The sequence below is a fragment of the Coccinella septempunctata genome, chromosome 1 (genome assembly GCF_907165205.1).
Source record: "Coccinella septempunctata chromosome 1, icCocSept1.1, whole genome shotgun sequence".
Taxonomy (NCBI): domain Eukaryota; kingdom Metazoa; phylum Arthropoda; class Insecta; order Coleoptera; family Coccinellidae; genus Coccinella; species Coccinella septempunctata.
Genome location: NC_058189.1, coordinates 34,338,770 through 34,358,711, shown reverse-complemented (window position 1 = coordinate 34,358,711; position 19,942 = coordinate 34,338,770). Strand labels below are relative to the sequence as shown.

The following is a 19,942-nucleotide window of genomic DNA, read 5'->3' as shown; positions in this document are numbered from 1 at the left end:
TGGACTCTGAAACAAAAGAAGCGTTTGACAACGCAATGGTCGATCAAAAGAGCATACCTAAGTTGGAATAGGTATTACCATTTTTGGAAAGACGTTTTCAAACGTTGGAAGCATCAAAAAACGTGAAAAAACCGGAATGGAACAACAAATCATCACAAAACCAACACAAAATGGGTGAAAAATTTCCGGTAGAATCATATCACATACAGAAGGCGAAGCAATGTGTGGTGTGCAGAGAAGGACACACCCTGATGGAGTGTCCCAAATTCCTGGGAATGTCGATTTATCAAAGGAATCAAGTGGCAAAAAAGAATTCACTGTGTATGAACTGTTTAAATCATACCAGTTCCACGAAATGCTTTGAAAAAATGAGATGCCGTAAGTGCCAGCAGTTCCACCACACCTTATTACACTTCACAGAATTCAGGTCAAAGGCATCAGGTCACAAACAAGCATCGTGTCAGCAAGAAGACAAAACTAACGGTGAACATGGTCGGTAAAAGAAGAATTACCTTGTTAGCTACAGCCTATATTGATGTCAGAAAATTGGACGGATCATACACAACACTGAGGGCTCTAGTAGATCCGGAAGCGAAGCCTCGTTCATCACACAACATGCTTGTTCTTGGAACACACCGTACAAAGCACAGGACAGAGATAAGCGGGGTAGGAAAAACTGAAGCAGGAATCTCTAGTGGGAAAATTAAGGCAGACAAACATCCCCGATTCTCCAGTAGATTCAACCTAATCCAGGAGCTACTAATAATACCAAAAATAACTGGAACTCTTCCAAGGGAAGAAATATGCACGCAAGTCACCAGTGGAATAGTACCATATTAGCTGACCCCTTTTATTATGAACCAGGACCAATCGACATACTGTTAGGTGCAGCTGCATATGCAGTTATCATCAACGAAGGCAATAAAAAGGTCGACGAGGGTATTGTAGGAGTCAACACAAAATAGGATATATTCTACTAGGATCCGGTGAGGCGCGTACTCCAAACATCAAAATCAACAGTATGATTTCAAGCATTCAGGAAATCGGACAAAGATTGGAGAAATTCTGGGAACTGGAGAAACCAGAAACTGGAAAGGAAGCAACAGATGGCGGTGGATGCGAGGAGCACTTCAAAAACACATGTAGCCGAGACAGCAATGGATCTTACACAGTGCGCATTCCTTTCAACGAAAATAAAAACAATCTAGGAGATACAGCGAATAAAGCAATCGCCTGAGAAGAAGTTTAGGAATAACGAAGCTCTGGCAATAGGCTACAAAGAGTTCATGAAAGAATATATAACAATGGTTCATATGTCACCTATGAGTCAAGGTCAGGTGACTGAAGGTAACTATACTGCATTCACATTTATTTTAGCAGTCGGTTGGCCACGAAATAATTTTCTCAAGTTTTTGTAACTAGAACGGAGTAAGGTTGGCACTCATGAAATGTCTTTAATGTCATAACGCGGTTGCCACAACTGATATCAATTTTTATTACGGAAATTTCGAAAGTGATTGACAGGGTTTCAGGAAGTGCTATTTAGAATTCAGGTCCGCTCATTCAAATAGTTATACCCTGATATTCTAAAATCCACAATACGTCAGACGGTAGCGAACATATTCAATGTGAGAGAATTTATATAATGTTTCATCTGGATCTAAACGACTTATATTTCAGCTGAATATTTCCACAATCAGAAAGATTGTGAATGAAGGAAGAGGATATGACAAAGAATTTCCTTCTATTGGGAAACTCAAAAAAGTGGTGGCATTTGAGAATTTTATGTTTGAGTGATTTAATGCGAAAAGTTTACTACAGAATTTTCGATGAATGTCATCGTAGACTCGTTCCCGAAAATTGATTTCTCTATTTTTCATTTGACTTGTCTTACACATTGTAAATGTCTAAGCTACCAATAAATACCTAATTATTATTATATCAATGTATTAAGATGAACAGCCACAAATACGCGCCAGTTGCCTGTTAATTGTTTATTCATGTGAAATTTTTGTTCAAATGTGTGTTCATCTTGTATTTTCCATGCAAATAACTGAATTTGGTATGCCTTCAATCAGTTTGTATAAACTTCAATTATGTTCGTCACATATTTTCCGAAGAGATACGACATTGTGATTAAATATGTAAAAACAGAAACTTTTACGTAAAACGGGCAACATAGCGTTGATTTAAAACCAAAAAATGTTTTGACAAGCGTCATAACCCCACGTTTTCGTACTATACAGAGTGAAATTTGTCAAATTTCCATGGCCAACCGACTGCTAAAATAAAAGTGAATGAAGTATATATACCTCACCAAGCAGTAGTGCGTACCGACAAATCAACAATAAAACTACGAGGTGTGTTCAATGCCACCTATCCCTCCACGACCGGACTCAGCTTGAACGACATTATGCCAACTGAACCAACTTTGCAGAACGACATCGCCGATATTTTGCTCAGGTTTAGGACATTTCAATATGCATTGATGGCTGACAGAAAAAATGTACCGGATGATAAAACTCCACCCAGACGACCGAGAGATGCATAGAATATTATGGCGATTCCAAGAAACGGAACCTATAACGATGTATGAGCTGAACACACTCACATACGGGACAAAAATAGCCCCATACTTAGCAATAAGTACATTGCATCAACTGGCCGAAGAAGAAAAGGCAACTTATCCAAGAGCAGCCAATCAAACAGGACAACATCGACCCAAACAATTGGCTTATAGCTAAGATAGTCGAAGTGCACCCCGGTCAACATAGACTTATAAGAGTAGTTACCGTCCAAATGAGTAATCATAAAACATTTAAAAGACCTTTAACAAAGATATGTAAACTACCAGTTCACCGATCCGAGGACACCTCTTGATGCCGGTCCATTTTGAGGTCGCAATATGTTAAGCCAAAAAATGGACTTAGCAGAAAATAAATTAATGTAGGAAATATTTCATCATATTCATAACATAAGATAATGTAACAATCAGAAGGTTAATTTGAAGTAGATAGTTTTTATAATATATTGTCGTCTAGCCTTGCACCAAATAAAGGAATCAAAGAATAAGCAACTAAGCAAGGACTGCGCCACGAATCAATTGTCAACTATTGTTTACTATTTTCAATTATTGGTGTATACTTATAAACTACGACTCATTTGTGTAACAATGAGAGTCCGCAGTTAACTAGTTCAATAAACGGTTATCAGTGAAATCTCAAACTTTTCCCTTCATACAAAAAACACCTTCCTCCATCCCATACAATAGGGAATACTCCTTCTGAAGAAAATGATGTCTTTTTTATGAAATATCTTTGAAACGCCACATTTTGAAATAACCATTTCAACCGTTTCCCAAAAAAAATCATTTGAAGCACTTAAGAATGAAAAATAAAAATGGGTATTTAAAATTTAAAGCGTTTCATGTGGATTGCACAAGTTAGCAACATCGACTGAAATATGCCTTGATAATAAAGGACAACAAATGCATTATCTTAATGAGATAGACAAAGATGGCTGTCTATGAAGTCTGCAACGAACGAGGAAGGTCGTAAAATTTTATGGGATTTTTATGGCCGGTTGCAATTGAAGCTCGCCAGTAAGTAGGCGCTTGTAAATCAACTGCTGTTATTTTATAAAAAAGCTGATCGGACATTGTTCTTTTCATTGTCTGGTAGACGCTATTGCCAAATCGTAAACTCCGAACCAAGCGATTTAAATTTTAAAACCCCATTTTTGAAGAATGATTTTCAATAGTTTCCGCGGTGCATTTGAAAAAATCATGAATGAAACTCATAATTATTCAGTTTAAACTTGCATATGCAGTGATAACCCAAATTGAGGAGAATTCTCCATTGCTACCTTAGGATCATCACCTGATTCTATAAGATTAGATAATCATCAACCTACCCCAGAATCCTTAAATGATCTGAGAGAGCTTCTGCCCTGTTTATGGAACCAAATGCCTCAAGAAATGTTCAACAACCTCGTGTCTAGTATGCAAAGAAGATGTCAAGCTGTTATTGATGCCCGTCGGGGCCATACATGGTATTGATAGTCTTAAAATGCTTGAATTCTCTAGGAATAAAATTTCGTTATTTTACTCGATTTTTCTTAACCACCCTGTATACGCTGCAGATCTACAGGCTAAAATTAATTTGGAACTTGAAATCATATTAATATGCATTTTCATCACAAAAATCTTATTTTAACTATATCTTTTTTGCAATTTAAGTCAATATCCCTCACTCATGTGGAGCAGTTTATTTTAGAATGGTTACCAATCGTCGGTAAGTGAAACGATAGATAGATGAGATGAAAACGGCCGTATATGTTGACTTACCTATCTGTATCTGGAGTTCCAGCTAACATTTGTTGTATATGTTGCTGCATCTGGAAATTATGTTGCTGTGTTTGCTGCGGAGAGGATTCCCTATTTCTAATACTCAACTGGGGGTTATTTTGAACTAATTTCATAACACTTGGATTAATCTGAAGTTTCTGATTTGGCTTCTTTGATATGGGAGTGATACTAACTGCCGGACTAAGATTGGTTGTGAAATTTTCTTGGACAGGTTCATGGATCTCCACTTCTGGCTCAAAATCCATGGGCTCCTGTTTAACCTGAATATGAATAATAAAAATTTATTTATAGGAAATAAAAAGTACAAAAATATCCAGATTCAGATTCAATGTTGAAGTTGGTGCTTGCGCTCAATCAATAAAACGTAAAAGAATAATAGGATTGAGAGGAAAGCAAGAAAATTCATCCTCAAGATGAAAGAACAACGAAAGTAAGAATATTTCTAATAACTAATAACGAAGATTTCGAACCCAACACTACAGAAAAAGATAGGGGGACAAAAATATAAAAAAACGGAAAGATACGAAAAGGAGGCAAAAGTGAAACGAATTAAGCTCGGCTAAAAAATGGCATATTATTGCTATGGTGCGCTTGTATCCGAGAGCTGGCGACAAAAATCGGCAAGAATTTTGTAATGGCTCATATTTCAATATTAGTTAGTTTTGGTGGTATGCACCCACTCTCAAGATCAGGTAGTCGAACAACTGGCGGGAACGCTTTTTGATTTATGTAAAATTACAATAGCCGTGCTTTGGGTGACTGCTGACCGCCTCTGTTCAATTGATATGTGGTATGACTATTTTATTCTCAAATAATATATGATATTTGAGCAATAAATGCATTTTCAGCTATTACAAAACTTTTAAAACGACATCGTTAAGGCAGCAACTTCTTTGGGGTACTGAGCCAGCGCGTTTCCCTAAAATAAGGTCTGACCACTTTCTCAAGTTTTCTGCTCTATAAACTAGCTAAATGACTATTTTCAATCATTACAAAATATTTGTAGAGTATGTTGTAATTTTATATACCTACATCAAAGCACGTCGCCGCTAGATGTTCCACTACCTGACCTTGAGAGTGGGTGCAGAGTAATGTACACCCTCAATACTAAATCATATTTAATTATGAGCCATTACAAAACTCTTGCCGATTTTCGTTGCCAGCTCTCGAACTACTGTTGGCTATGAACGACAGCATCATCATTTCCCGATTGTTAGTAATTCTTTAGGTTTTGGCTAAAAAAAGGATCAAACGATTGTATTGGTTTCAATGATGAAGAAGAACTCAGGGACTGATTCAATTCGATCCTTACGGTCATGAACACATGTGTGTTAAGTTGTTCCAACACTTTTCTATTTCCGAATTTGTTCTAGTTTGTGTCATTGAAATTATGCATGATGTAAGAAATGGACCAGCTCTCTCTGAAAAAGATTGTGCTGTATATGTACTGAGTGGTGCCGAGAAATCCCTCTAATTTCCCGGAAAATCAAAAATGGAATAATAAAAAGATTCGCCCTTAAAAAGACTTAATAATTAGGTTCAGATGGGCACCGTGCTGTATATCAATATCGGAATTTGATTTACAAATTTGGAAAGAGCAGAAAAAATAATATTATTTTTTATTATGATATAATTAAAAAAATTCCTACCTCTGCTAAATGCGCCACACTTTGCTGATGATAAGGTTCTGGGTAAGATGGAAGCTTCGGTTGAATGAGTTGATTTGCTGAGGGCGGCGGTATCATATTTTCACTCTTATGAATACGCATATGACTATTTCTCGAATAGACCGTCGGGAATGGGGTGTTGCAAATGTAGCAGACAAACGGTCCTTGCGATGATGATGATGATGATGACTGGACCTGAAATTGAAATTCAACAAATGTTGATGTGTAAATCGCGATTTCAGATAAAAACATTCATCACAGATTATAGCGTGGAAAGATAAGAAACGAAGCGACAAAAGTGATGTGAGCGTCATCTGTGTTTCAAATGTGTTTTCAAGGCCCTAAGACTGGTTAAGTCTTAATTAATATGAAATTTTGTGAAATTTCAGACGGTCATTTTGATCAAAAAGGTTATGAATGTTTTGATTCTCGTACCGCCTTTTTTTTATCAAGCTCGTTCAAGTTGCTGATTATTGAAACTTGTATCTAAATCCTTCGTGAAAACCTCAAAATATCGTTCGAAAATTATTGCGTGGTGAAGAACTGACGATCAAATAAAACGAATCTCACTAACCGCCGTTTTCAATAACCCATCTATCCATCAAAACGGTGGATAGATAGATACTAGGGATAGACCAATCTGTCCTTTTGTGCTTGTTTACGTTTCAATATTCTATCTGCAGATAGCGATTCTTACTGGCCCCAGCGATCTATCCCTTCCTCTGAAATGAGGTCAGATAGACAACCAGAGATAGGAACTTTCATTATATATGCGCCTACCTGCGTTTCAAAGAAATTTGAAGTAAACCGTCGATTGTAAAAAGTATCTCCGGTAGTTCAGTTTTTTTTATCTGTCGAGTTCGAGCAGTAAGGGGTAGAGATAAAGCGTTGGAAATTGTTATCAGGGTGCATTTCAGTGCTGTTTTCTTGACAATTGAATTGTAATTAACTTTGAAAGATGGATTATTTGAGTAGCGACGACAGCGACATGGAATTATTAGAGATGATTGATGAGTTCGATGAAGAAAGTGAATCGGAAGAGACCATAATACAAAAAGTTTATAAAGCAAGAGTTGATTACATTATTATTTTGAATGATTACGAGTTCACATGTAGAATTCAACTGAGCAAAGGTGCTGTGAGTGTATTATTGGATTTAATTAATTCATATTTGAGGGCGCAATGTGGGAGAATTGAAACTGAAGAGTTGAAGGATTCGGTCAATCTTCTCCAACTCTCCTCTTTCAGAGGACAACAATTATTGTGAAGTATTTATTGCCGTATGCACCTTTCATTGAACGACGTTCAAGCATAGAATCTCTATGGGAAAAAAAGACATTAAGGAATTAAGCTCGTTTAATGAAATGGTGCACACGGTTATATAGTCATACACACACGATTAACCTTTTATACATTATCTTCAAATATTTACACTTTCTAGTTTCTAACACACACCAATATCTCAAACGCTAGAAATGAATTCATGATGTGAGGTCTTATATTAGTGTTCTGTGGTCTGAGCTGAATAGATTCCTATCTATCCTTGCCTTGAGATAGATAACATCAAACCATAATTGTGAAATGCAAACCATAGATAGATAACTACAAGGATAGATAGGCAGACGAACTGGCAATAGCGATCTATCCCTTATCTTGGATAGGTTATTGAAAACGGCCGTAAGGAAAATGGGAATGTCAGTATTAAAACTAGTAACATGTGACTCGGTTTTTCCTGAAACTTTTCAAAGTTTTCACTCCCAATCTCTGAAACAAAGTCAATTAAAAATTGAAATAAACGTTTATTTGAATTTGGGAGTGAAAACATTAAAGTTTCAGGAAATGCAGAATCCTCACAGAATTAATTTCAATCGATAAGTGACTCAGTCATTCATTGATTTTTAATTTCAGTGCTACGAAGTGGATGAAATTTTCAGGGCGTAAAGGCCTGCTGCAAACACTACTGACTACACCATGTGTAATGAACATTTTACTGCAAGTCAATTGAGAACTGTTCATCCACGTAAATTATTGTTTGCAGGAAGCATTCCTTGCATGAAGGCCCATTTAGGGGAAATTATGACTATACGTCCTTTCAAAGGTTCTCAATTGCTATTCCTTTAATATATTCAGAAATGCAAAGATTTTATTGATTTCGTTTTGGGTATCGAGTGACTGTCAAATTGTCGTTTGGAAAGTCAAAGTTTTATGAAACCTGCTGTGAGTGTTTTGTTCATTCATTAATCAATTTGTAAAGGGTATCCCAAATTGCTTGATTTTGGCTGTTTCTGGTACTTCTAGACTAGATAGGTAAAAACGTTGAGAGGAGTCCTGGGCTCGATTTTCGTGAAAAGTCAATTAGTGAAAACCGTTTCACGGTATCTTCATTCGTTTTGAAGATACAACCAAATTTTGATATTTCATTGATTTCGAAAATGTGCCATAACTTTTTCAATTTCGAAAGTATCTGAAAACGAATTAAACTTTCTACAGGCACTTTTTCACAAGGAATCAGATACTGTATTCAATTATTTTTTTCCCTTGTACTGAGGTTGAACTAGAAATGGTTTTTCAACAACAGCGTTTCTTTTGACCTTAAGAATCTACTTTTAAAATATTTGTACGAGTCAGAGATTCACCGTGTGAATAAATCTTTTATATTCGACTTATTTTAGCGTTCTTTCGAATTTGTCCAAGTTGGTAAAGTGTAGGCCATGTTAAGAACAAAATCGAAAAACTAAATATGTTTGAAACGGATGACATTTTTGAAAAAACGCTAACGGGATGTTTTTCGACAAATCTGTGACTAAAAAACGTAGTTGAAAAATATAGGGTGATCCACTTGAAAATCACCGTCTCTCCTCTATACCTCTGAATGGTAATTAATTTGTATGATCCTTTACGAGTATCACATATAGAACATAGGAATTACTGAATATCTCAAACATAAACCAAGGTATAGCGAAATATTTCAAACAGTAATTTTTCAAAAATACCCTTCAACTTGAAGACAATTCGAGATATCTATGATCTGCTTTTTGTAAAAGAGATCCCGAAAAAGAGATCGGGGGTCTTATAATTCTCGAGATACCTTTATTGAGCATCGACTTTGGACACCCTGTACTGAAAACGAAATAATAAACTTCAATCTCACCTGATCTTTCAGTATGTGTTCTGGGATGTATACTTCATCTCTGTAAGGACCAGCCTCTTTTGCACAGCTACGTATGGGCCTTCCTGAATTCGAAATACTTGTAGGTTCTCCATTTGGCTTATTACCTGATGTGAGGTAGCTTCCAAGCATACTATTGTTTGCAAATTGATTATAATCGCAATTTTTACTGTGTATATTGAATTCGTCCAATTTGAAGAATACTTTGTAGCATTTTCTGGAAAATATAGATAGTAATGGTTAGTTAGGTTGAATGAAGGTTGCATGGGCTGTCAGAAAATTTTTGTGATACGATCTCCGAAAAAAATTTTTTACTCTTTTTTTTTTAAACGAATTTTATTGGTGAGATTTGGAACTAATATCCCACGTTTTTACACTTTGTACTGAGTATTTTTCTGTCAGTTGGTATAGAAATGAGCCATTTCATAACATCCTTTAAGTTACTGAATAATTAGAAAAATTCGGTAATCCTAAGTTTCCATTTTCATTCCCACGTAAAAATCGAACGGGCCAATATCCTAAACGAAACCATATGGTTGAGTCAGTCATCACAGGATAATTTTTTTCCCATTGCTTTGCTATAATCTCGGCCATAATTCAAATAAAAAATGATCTAGGGTTCTAATAGGATTTATTTCAGTAATCATTTTCATTTTTTTCAACTTTGTCATTTTGAAAGTTTTGTTTTTTTGTGTGAAACGCTTTCATTTTGACCAGTCCTAGATTCTGTTGAAAAAAAATGCCTCACCTCCTGTGATTTTACTTCAGGTTTACCCATTTGGTTATTGGTTAAGTTTTCTGTTAGTTAACCACTTTTTGTGCGATTGTAAAACGCCTAACCTGCAAAATTTTTTCAACCAAAGGTTGAGCTTCCATTGTGAAACCGAATATGGATATGGAATAATAGGACTATTAAATCGTTCCATTTTCGTTGAGGAGTGCGTTTCGTTGTTCTGATGAGGTCAAATGAGACAGAAACTATGGTCAGCAACTACTCTTTCTCGGCGAAATGGCATTTCTAATAATACTTTGAATGATGGTGGTTTGCTAGTTCGATTCAGATCATAACATTTCTTGACTTTATATCAGCGGGTGTTATGTGTCTGAACTGATTTCGTTTGGATTCTTGAATATTCACATGAGAAGTGGAGTGTCATAAGCATTCTTGTCTTCAAAATCAATTGAAAAAAAAAGTTCTGTATTGTCCAAATTGTTTAAAAAAACTTGTAAAATTTGTATGCTTCAAACGTTGTTGATTTGGCAAGTATTCGGTCCATTTGTGAAACCGCCACAGGTAGTGAACAATTTTTATAACAAAAACATGGTTGATACACAATACATACATCTCAAAAATATTTTACGAAAATAATTGAAATAGTAGCGTCAATGTGAATGAGGCACAAAAAACAAATGAAAAAAGAAGTAGTTTTTACCTGCAAAAGTAGGCCTGATTTCCAGTTTTGGATTGTGATGTTTGCAACTGCGGCTGATTCTGCTGCGATGATAAACACGAGATGAGAGACTGATTCTCAGTGTAATCCATTGGCTCCTGTTTGACCTTTATTTCAGGTGTTGTACCTTTTTTGTTCTGTATCGTGAAGTGTTTGATTTCAATTGGTTGAGGAAGTATGGGATCCATAATCTGTTCCCTGCCTGAGTAGCGTTTTTTGGGGTACAGGACTTTTGGGACAATATTATTACTTTTGCTTGCGGCGAAAACTTTGGTCGAGTATTCATCTTTATTCTGAACGTGAGTTTCCACATGTTCATCAAAACGGTTTCTTTGTTTGTTGAACCTCATGCCTGAAATAACAGTAAAAAAATTACATCTCAGATTCATAATGGAGAATATTAGCTATTTAAGTATCTTCTGAAATACAGGGTGAGTCTTCGACTTGTATAATGTGTCCCAAACTCTATACTCACTGAGAGCATCTCGAGAACTATAAAACTTTGAGACAAAATCTTCAAAGACCCCCTTCTTTTTCGAAATAATTAGATATCAGAAAGTAGATCATAGATATCTTGATTCGTTCTCGAGTTTTAGGGCGTTTCTGAAAGTTTACTTTCAAATTTCAAATACATATTTCTTGGTTATTATGTTCGAGATATTAGAAAAATTTCAAAATTTTTTTTTTCTAGTTATTTTTATGTTTTATGTGATACTCGTAACGTATCATAGAAATGTCAGTGTTCAACAAATGGGACAGCCCATATTTTTCAACGTATTTTTTTAGTCAGCTCAGTAGGCATCGAATTTGAGACACTGAGAGGATCTCGAGAACTATAGCAGCTAGAAGAAAACAGATGGCACATTCTCTAGCTCTTTTTTCCTGAATCTGAAAACAGAACCGGCCTATTATTTCTAGATTTTGAGTTATAGACAAAAATTTAGATTTTGGCGATTTCGAAAAGTTCTCATAACTTTGTCTTTGAATTTACAGATCTGAAACATGAACCTTCTTAGGCACTTTCATGCGTAGTGAAGTGTGACGAAAGTTTTTTTTTCCGGTTCAAAAATAACAAATTCAATGCAAGTTTGCATTTAAGAAAAACGAAAGTTTGCCTAATGATTCGGAATGAAAAATATTTCGAATTTGTGTGTGGATTCTTCTCAAAAAAGTGCCTGTAGAAAGTTCAAGTTTCAGATCTATAACTTCAGGGACAAAAAAGTTATGAGAACTTTTCGAAATCGTCAAAATCTCATTTTTTGCTGATAACTCAAAAACGAAGAATCGTAGGAGGCTACGGTTTTCACCTTTCTTTGTTTATCTGAAAAATTGCTCGGAAATGTGTCATCCTTTTTCTTCTAGCTGCTATAGTTCTCGAGATCCCCTCAGTAGAACACGAATTTTGCCCACTCTGTACATAAAGGGTGAGTCTTTGACTCATACAAATATTTTAACAGTAGATTCTTGAGGTCAAGAGGAACACTTTTTTCCTTTAACATTTATCCGAATCGGCTCGGTTTTAAGGATACAGGCTGTTGAAAAACCATAAAAAAAATGTTTTTTTAGTTCTATTTCACAAACGGTTTTATCGAATGAAATTAATTTCGGAATATAGTTTTTCATTTATTTGATGAATCTCTTTGAAATACAAGATATCACATCACCCATGTCTTCACGTTTTCTCATTGTGACCATTAGGCACCATACAAATAACAAAAATTCAAAGAACCCAACTCTTGAAACTAAGTTGGACGCTATCTAATAAATATTTGAACGTTTAGTAAAATCAATGTATTCTTCATATTTTTTCGTATAATGCGCCAGTTTTCGAATAATTTGATGTTCAAAAATAAAAAATATCTGTGATATTCGAAAAATTGGGTACTTTGGCCGAACGTACCTCTTTAAAAGACCCACAGATGTGTAGTGTCACAGATTTAGCTAGTTATTCTGAATGTAATTTGTTCTTTCAGAGGCGGCATAGCTCATTATGGAAACTTAAAATGGCTATATCTTAAAAAAATATTTTATGTTTTCATATTGAACTTGAAACAGAATAATCATAGAAACGATTTTCACAAAATGAGTATTTGAACTACGACACGTGTGCAATATAATAACTTTTTAGAAATTCTAAATTGCCATTTTTTCTTCTGTTGAATGTATTCAACAATTATACAATATTATTCGGTCATTCAAAATTGTCATTCACAATGATAAAATGTTCTGTAATTGATACTACGCTATGTTGAAACTAATAATTAAAACTTGATCTTCTGGATAAATCGTCTTTCTGTGAATAACTAGTTGTATGAAGTAGGTGTTCAAAATGATTTCCTCGTCTTATCACATGAGTATTTCGTCGCAAGCAACATTTATTCAATCTAATAATTGTTTCTTTGTCAAGATATTTGTTTCATAGACCTTGGTCTTCAAATAATCTCAAAGAGAGAAATCGAGAGGAGTCAGATCAGGAGATCTAGCAGGCCAAATTTCAATGTTGTGTTTCATTGGAACTAACAACTTCAACCTGATAATGAATTATCATTTGAATCGTTATAGTTATAGGAGTTATACTGCCCTCCTAAGCCAAAAAGGCGTATCTCAAATTTCCTTGCTTTGAGATATAGGGAATTCTAATGAATTTCAAAACCGCACCAACGAACATTTGAAATTGGGATTTTTGTTGAAAAAGTCTACATGCATTGTGGTGAATGAGATAACCACTATTTCGCTAAGGAAATGGATTAATTACAACTTAAAGTGTATTTATATGAAGCAATGAAAATTTCAGTGAAATTTGAGATACGTCTTTTCGGCTTAGGAGGGCAGTATAGTGAAACGAAAATTTGAGAAAACCTCCTATATATCGGAAACGGAGTACCTAAGACACATGTATGAGGTGCTTTTGATCTCAGCTCAATGCCCTCTATAGAGGAAGATGATCACTACAATTTCGTACAGCTAAAAAATTCTGTTAATAAGTCAGCGACGGCGTACATCTATCTTCCAAGGAAAACCCAGAATAACCAATTTTAACACTTTTAAATCAATCCAAAATAATGTTCCATTTGAAGAGCGTTTTTGATTGGCATGGAATGAATTAATATGAAAATGAATGTGACCCTTATCTGGGGTATTTATTTCTGATGAAAAATGTATTTCTTTTGACCTCAGGAATCTTCAGTTAAAATATATGTACAAGTCAAAGACTCACCCTGTATAGTTAAAAACTTCCCAATAATGTGACTAAGTAATACGTACCACAATAACGACATGTATAATAGCAGGCCATGGAGAAATAATGCGACTCTATGGCCCAATTGTCCTTAAAGCTATATCTACAAAGAGGGCAGAATCTTTTATTCACCCCACCAACTCGCATAGAGTGATAGAAAGCTCGCCTCTCTTCCTTAGCATAATCAGACAAGGGCAGGCCATCAACGAAAGGCTTTCCATCAATTAATGTCACTTCTCTAGTCTCTTCATAGTTTTGACCATCTCTTTGTTCCGACGATCCAACTGGGATCAACAGACTTTCTTCCTCCTCTTCTTCCTCCATCTCAACAACGTCACCCATCGTTTCATTTTCCATGTAATTTTCTTCTTCAATCAAGTCGTCTTCGGAAGTCAACCATTTATTACGAATGTCAGCGTCATCTCTAGATTCATGCCAAAGTGAGGGAATATCTACTTTCTCGCCTGAAATGAAGAATTTGTTGAATATTGATTGATTGCGTTCCTGATACTGTGGAAGGAAACCCAAAAAAAATTTCAAGAAAAATATTTTGTCAAGTTTGTAATAAATCAACAGGGAATGAGGTCTTACCTAATTCCACATTCAGATGTTCCACTTCATGCAGAGCCAACAGTTTTCTGTTTCTGAAATCCTGTCCACAATAATTGCAAGTGGGCTCTATCAGTTCTGCAGTCTGGTGCTCAGCCTCATATTCTGGAATGTTCTCTTTATTTATAACGTTCAAGCATAGCTTCAACAGTGATATTGAATTATAAACATATTCATCTTCTTCTTCAAACCGAGTTTCATAAGATACAGGTTGCACAGTTTCCTCAATAGTTTCAATTTTCCTCCTTTTAGCTTGTCGTTCTTCTTCTTCCTCTGAAAAGTAAGAATCATGTTTCATGATGGATGTTATATTACTTTCCAAATCAAAAAAACATAATGACTCGCACTTCTTCAGTATTATCAATTCACCAGTCATCTTTGTAGGTTCGAAGCGAATTTATTCTTTGTTTAATGAAACGGTGCATAGTACATAAGATGATGATAGAAGATTCCAATTTTCATTACCGAATATTTAATTGACCTCCTAAATTTTTAACTCTTAAATTGCCTATCAGAGCTAACAGGCTGTGATGCCAACGCGCGTAATGGTATCTAGGGAAGGGGTAAGTGCTTGCTTAAATACTTATATCTTACATCCAGTTTCATAATCAAATTTAAAGTTTCTCTACCCTTAAAGCTTCCTTTAGTGTAATTTTTAGTAGGGTTAAAGGAAGCATTAAAATTAAAGGTTCTTTAAGTTTGATTATGAAACTCGCCGTTAGCTATTGACCTTGAAACAGTGATGGCTCGGGCCCTCCAGGTGTAGGTCGGCCAGATCCAGGATATACAGGAGCATAACCTTGGAATAAAATTAATTTCTACTTCTTCAATCAAAAACTGAAAATGAAAACGCGTTCCGTCAATTGATTTCCAATTACCGTTAAGTTCTTGCAATAAAATTGTTTTTTTTTTTCAACCCCTTAGCCTCAACCCCATCCAACTTTAGTTTTCAAATGGAAACATAGGTACCATGTTCGGGATCGTTAGAAAGCTCACAGAAAATGGAATCCCACCATAATCTTTGTTCTTTTTTTGATTAAATATTGATACATATATTTTATACAGAGACTCTTGAGTTTACAATGATAATTACAAATATAAAAAAAAAAAAGATTATGGTCGGATTCCGTTTTCAGAGAGCTTTCCAACGAGTCAACACATGCTATATTTATATGTACATATTTCCAATTGAAAACCGGAAGTTGGATGCGGTTCCCAAAATTAAGTATAATCAGATTTCAAATAACGTGTTTCGGAATCTTAATAGAGAGATATGGAAGAAGCGTATAACCCGAACGTACGTTAATAACGTCATGCGGTAATGGAATAACGTCTTGCGCTATCTGGCTCAGATTTTAGTCGTATGGAAGATACGAATTTACGTTATTAGCGTAAGCAACAGATGATCGGTAAATGTCAAAGTTTGTTGTCGATAGGTTATTAGGTTATGCATTTTGGATTGATTTTATGCTGTTTTTGTGAATAACGTGCGTTTATATGGATGTATATCTACAGGAATTTTTGTTTGTGGGGGTGGATTAAACTGTATTGAAAAATACCTGTTCACAGTGATGCTTTCATGATTTTAAAATATGATGAACCTTTAAGTGGCCACTATAGTTACTAAGAAAAAATTGGAATATCATCTGGAGGATATGTAGAGATAACGTAGAATTATTTGTGTACTGCTTTGCTGCCATTAACCTATAAGCCATATATCCAATCTAGATGTTTCTACTTTTATGAGTCTTAATAAAAAAATCTCGAATTGAACCCTTTTATTTCCTATTGAAAACAAGTTACATAGTTCATAATCAACAATATGGGATTGAAATAGGTACACAGAATTAAACACTAGGATGAAAATTTCTATTTTCATTCGACTCTTCCTTTCATGTGACCCATTAATTGAAGATATACACTTTTACCTTTGGTTATTAGATTATTCTTGAGGAACTCAGTCTCTTCTGTTCTTATAAAAAATTCGATTCAATGTCGATTAAGAGGCCCCTTTTTCATAACATAACCTACTTCTGTCAAAACAAACGGAAAAATAGTAATGCGCAAGGCAAGAAAACAACGTAAATTACGATAACGTTCAACGTTATCCACCCGTAAATTACGGCATGCGGTAACGTTAATACCGCCCGCTATTCTGAAAATGGAAATACGCATGCGTCGTAACGTTATTAGCGCTTGACGTTATTACCGCATGACGTTAAGGATGCTTCCATATCTCTCTAACGTTAAGTTATTGGTTGAGAAACTATTAATTCACAGAAAATGAGGATAACTAAAATAGATAAGAGTTTTCTTTTTCAATTTGAGTTCTTGGTTGAAGAAATATTACTTATTACTTCTATTCATCTATTCCATAATGGATCCCAACCCTGTATACATATGTTCCCTACAGCTACCCTAGTCGTCTAACGGCCGTTTTCAATAAACCTATCTATCCATTGTTTCACTTACTGAAGATAGAAAAACTATCTGATTTCGTTTCTATGATCTATCTGTAGATATATGAGGGGTTCAGAGCTTAAGTGAACCAAGTCCATTCAGCCTAATTTTGAGATGAATGGCTCGGAAGTTGTTTATCACAAATTAATTCAAAAGTGACTTCTTTAGATTTTAAAAGGTTAGAATGTAAGCATATGCTTACATAAGAATAATAATGAATGAAGAAGGCACTTTTGAATTAATGGGTGATAAAAAACTTCTAAGCCATTCATCTCAAAATTAGGCTGAATGGACTTGGTTCACTTCGGCTCTGAACCCCTCATATTTTAGAATGGTTACCAATGGTTACCAATCGTCAGTAAGTGTAACGATGGATAGATAGCTTTATTGAAAATGGCCGGTAGAGATCAGCTTCCTCCTGAACTAGACCTTCCAATGTGACATAACTCCTTTATCAACAAAATACAGGGTGCCATAAACGAAAAAACGTATGCTGGATTTCCTATAAAGACGTTTTTACAGAACTAATTACAATGTTGTGCTGTTAGGAACTTTGTTCCTGAAATATTTGCAGGCTTGAGAAGCTCCCAGTTATACCGGAAAAAATCTACTACTTTTTCATTTCAAATGGCACACCCAGTATATTCTTGCACAGTTAAATAGCTGATTTAATAGCAGTTTCAATAGTATGCCATAGGTTGGGCAAAAAATCAATGGTTTTTGAGTTATATGGATTGTTGAAAAAATTGTTAAAATTGGAGTTGGAAACTGAAATCGATGCTTCCATTAATAGTTTTCACATTCTGTAAATAGTTCATGGTTTCTCAACAAACTATAACTATAAACAATTGATTAGATACAATTAATAGAGTATCAAAATTATTGAATGAAATATTGAATTTAGTTTCCCTGTGTGGTTTTCGAAAGCCACAGACTAAATGGTAAGTGTCCACATGAGATAAAATCTTGAGAGAAAGTTTCGAGATTAATTTCGGGGCGTTGTTCATTTGAGCACTTGAGACACGTTCAGTCTCTGAGTATTGACTTGTGTCGGAAAGTGCTTGAGACTGCTCTTGAGACTATTCCGTCGCAAGTGGACAGGTACCATAATGAGGCAGTTTAAATTTGCGGTTTTCCCTTATTTCGAGTTTTTTCCTTATAACTATGAAAGATGTAGGTTTTATTCAGGTAATCCCTCCTTTTTTTAAGTAGAATCTACTGGAATGATAAAAAAATAGATTGTCTGTTGAAAATCTTAAGTTGAGATTAATTCAGTTTGTCCAATTTGATGATCTTCTCATAACCACCATCTCCATTTTGGACCCAAACAGCAAATAGTGATATAATACTACATAATGATGTGAAAATATTGAACATTTTTTCAAAAGTAACATCCCTAGCAGAATTATTCGAAGAAGAGTGCTTCCTGTTTTCCATATGAATACCAGTAACTGTTGACTTAAGTCTAGAACCAATCTGAGATCTATAATGGCGGTCTTCACAGGACTCAGGGCTCACTTACACAAACTTCGCATTGCCAATTAATCACTCTTCAGGCTCAGCCTAAAGGAGGATGAAACGGTTGAGCACATCCTCTTCCAAGCTGTATCTAGAGGAACTCAAGAATTATTTCCCCTCTGCCCTTTCTGAGCACGATGGGACTAGAGGGAGAGGTTTAGCTCTATGAGCTTGTTTGTGTGCTACAATAGACCGTTTTGGTCGCGGTGGCAGGTTTGGTTGGTCCGGCCATCAAATCCAACAATCTGTAATATGTAACTGTTGACTTTCAACCCAAGGTATGCCATTCTTTTGAATTTGCCATCATATCAGCTATCTTACCAATGCAAATATACAGGGTAAGTCTTTGACTCATACAATTATTTTAACAGTAGATTCTTGAGGTTAAAAAAACACCTTTTTCCGTATCGTCTCGGTTCAAAAGATACTGGCTGTTGAAAAGTCATAAAAAATGCTCATAAACGGTTTTATCGAATGAAATAAATTTCGGAAAATAGTTTTTCAATTATTTGTTGAATCATTTTCGAACACAAGATATCACCCGCGTCTTCCATGTTTCTGATAATGACCATTACGTACCATACAAATACCAAAAATTCAAAGAACCTAACTCTTGAAACTAAGTTAGACGCTATCTAATGAATATTTGAATGTTTCGAAAAATGAAAGTACTCTCTCGTATAATTTGCTGTTTTCTAGTAATTTGATATTCGAAAATAAAAAATATCCCTATTTGGAAAATTGGGTACTTTGGCTGAATGCAACTCTATTTAAAAGATCCACAGATGTGTGGTGTCACAGATTTAGCTAGTTATTCTGAAGGAAATCCTTTTCTAGGGATGGCGCAGCTCATTATGAAAACTTAAAATGGCTATATTTTTTTTTTCAGGGCCGAATTACCATTGGAAAAATGGTATAAAAAAGGGTTTCTTTGACCTCAAGAATCTACTGTTAAAATATTTGTATGAGTCAATGACACACCCTTTATAGTGTGCATTTGTTCCACATCTACAAAAATTTCCTTTGACAATTGTCCTCTCAACATTATCATTAATAAAATTTTTAAAATAATCGTTAATACACAGATAAATGAGGACCCTGGTATCAAAGTCGGCAATCTCCACTTTTGGTCGAAATTGAGTTAAATACATAATATTTCTCAATTTTTCGCGCTATATCTGAACATATGGATCGCGTGTGTCAAGAAAGAATATATCCCATTAAAAAACCACTTTGAAACTTCGTCTGAGAATCAAACCCGGCAATCTCCAAGACCCGCTTAGAATCAAAGCCGGCAATGTCCGTTCTGGCCAATCAGCACATGTGTGTCGTGACGTTCGTAATTCATCTGAATTCCGAGCGTCAATTCAGTTCGTTTTTGGAAACCCTCAAAAGTGTACTAAGAAAAGGAAAAACCCTTCACATAATTGAACCAGTCATCATAAAAAGTGGTCTGAAACAAGT

General features: G+C 35.3%; 1 protein-coding gene across 1 annotated transcript in view; it reads right to left on the bottom strand.

Moving 5' to 3' along the window:
- LOC123314898 overlaps positions 1-19,942 on the bottom strand; it is a 36,640-nt gene that overhangs the window by 11,960 nt on the left and 4,738 nt on the right. Inside the window, exons 4-9 of the mRNA XM_044900323.1 lie at positions 14,483-14,773; positions 13,918-14,355; positions 10,636-11,005; positions 9,185-9,419; positions 6,016-6,228; positions 4,346-4,626 (exon numbers count right to left, since the gene is read on the bottom strand). Of these exons, the coding sequence (XP_044756258.1) occupies positions 4,346-4,626; positions 6,016-6,228; positions 9,185-9,419; positions 10,636-11,005; positions 13,918-14,355; positions 14,483-14,773 (1,828 nt within the window). The remainder of the gene's footprint in view (positions 1-4,345; positions 4,627-6,015; positions 6,229-9,184; positions 9,420-10,635; positions 11,006-13,917; positions 14,356-14,482; positions 14,774-19,942) is intronic.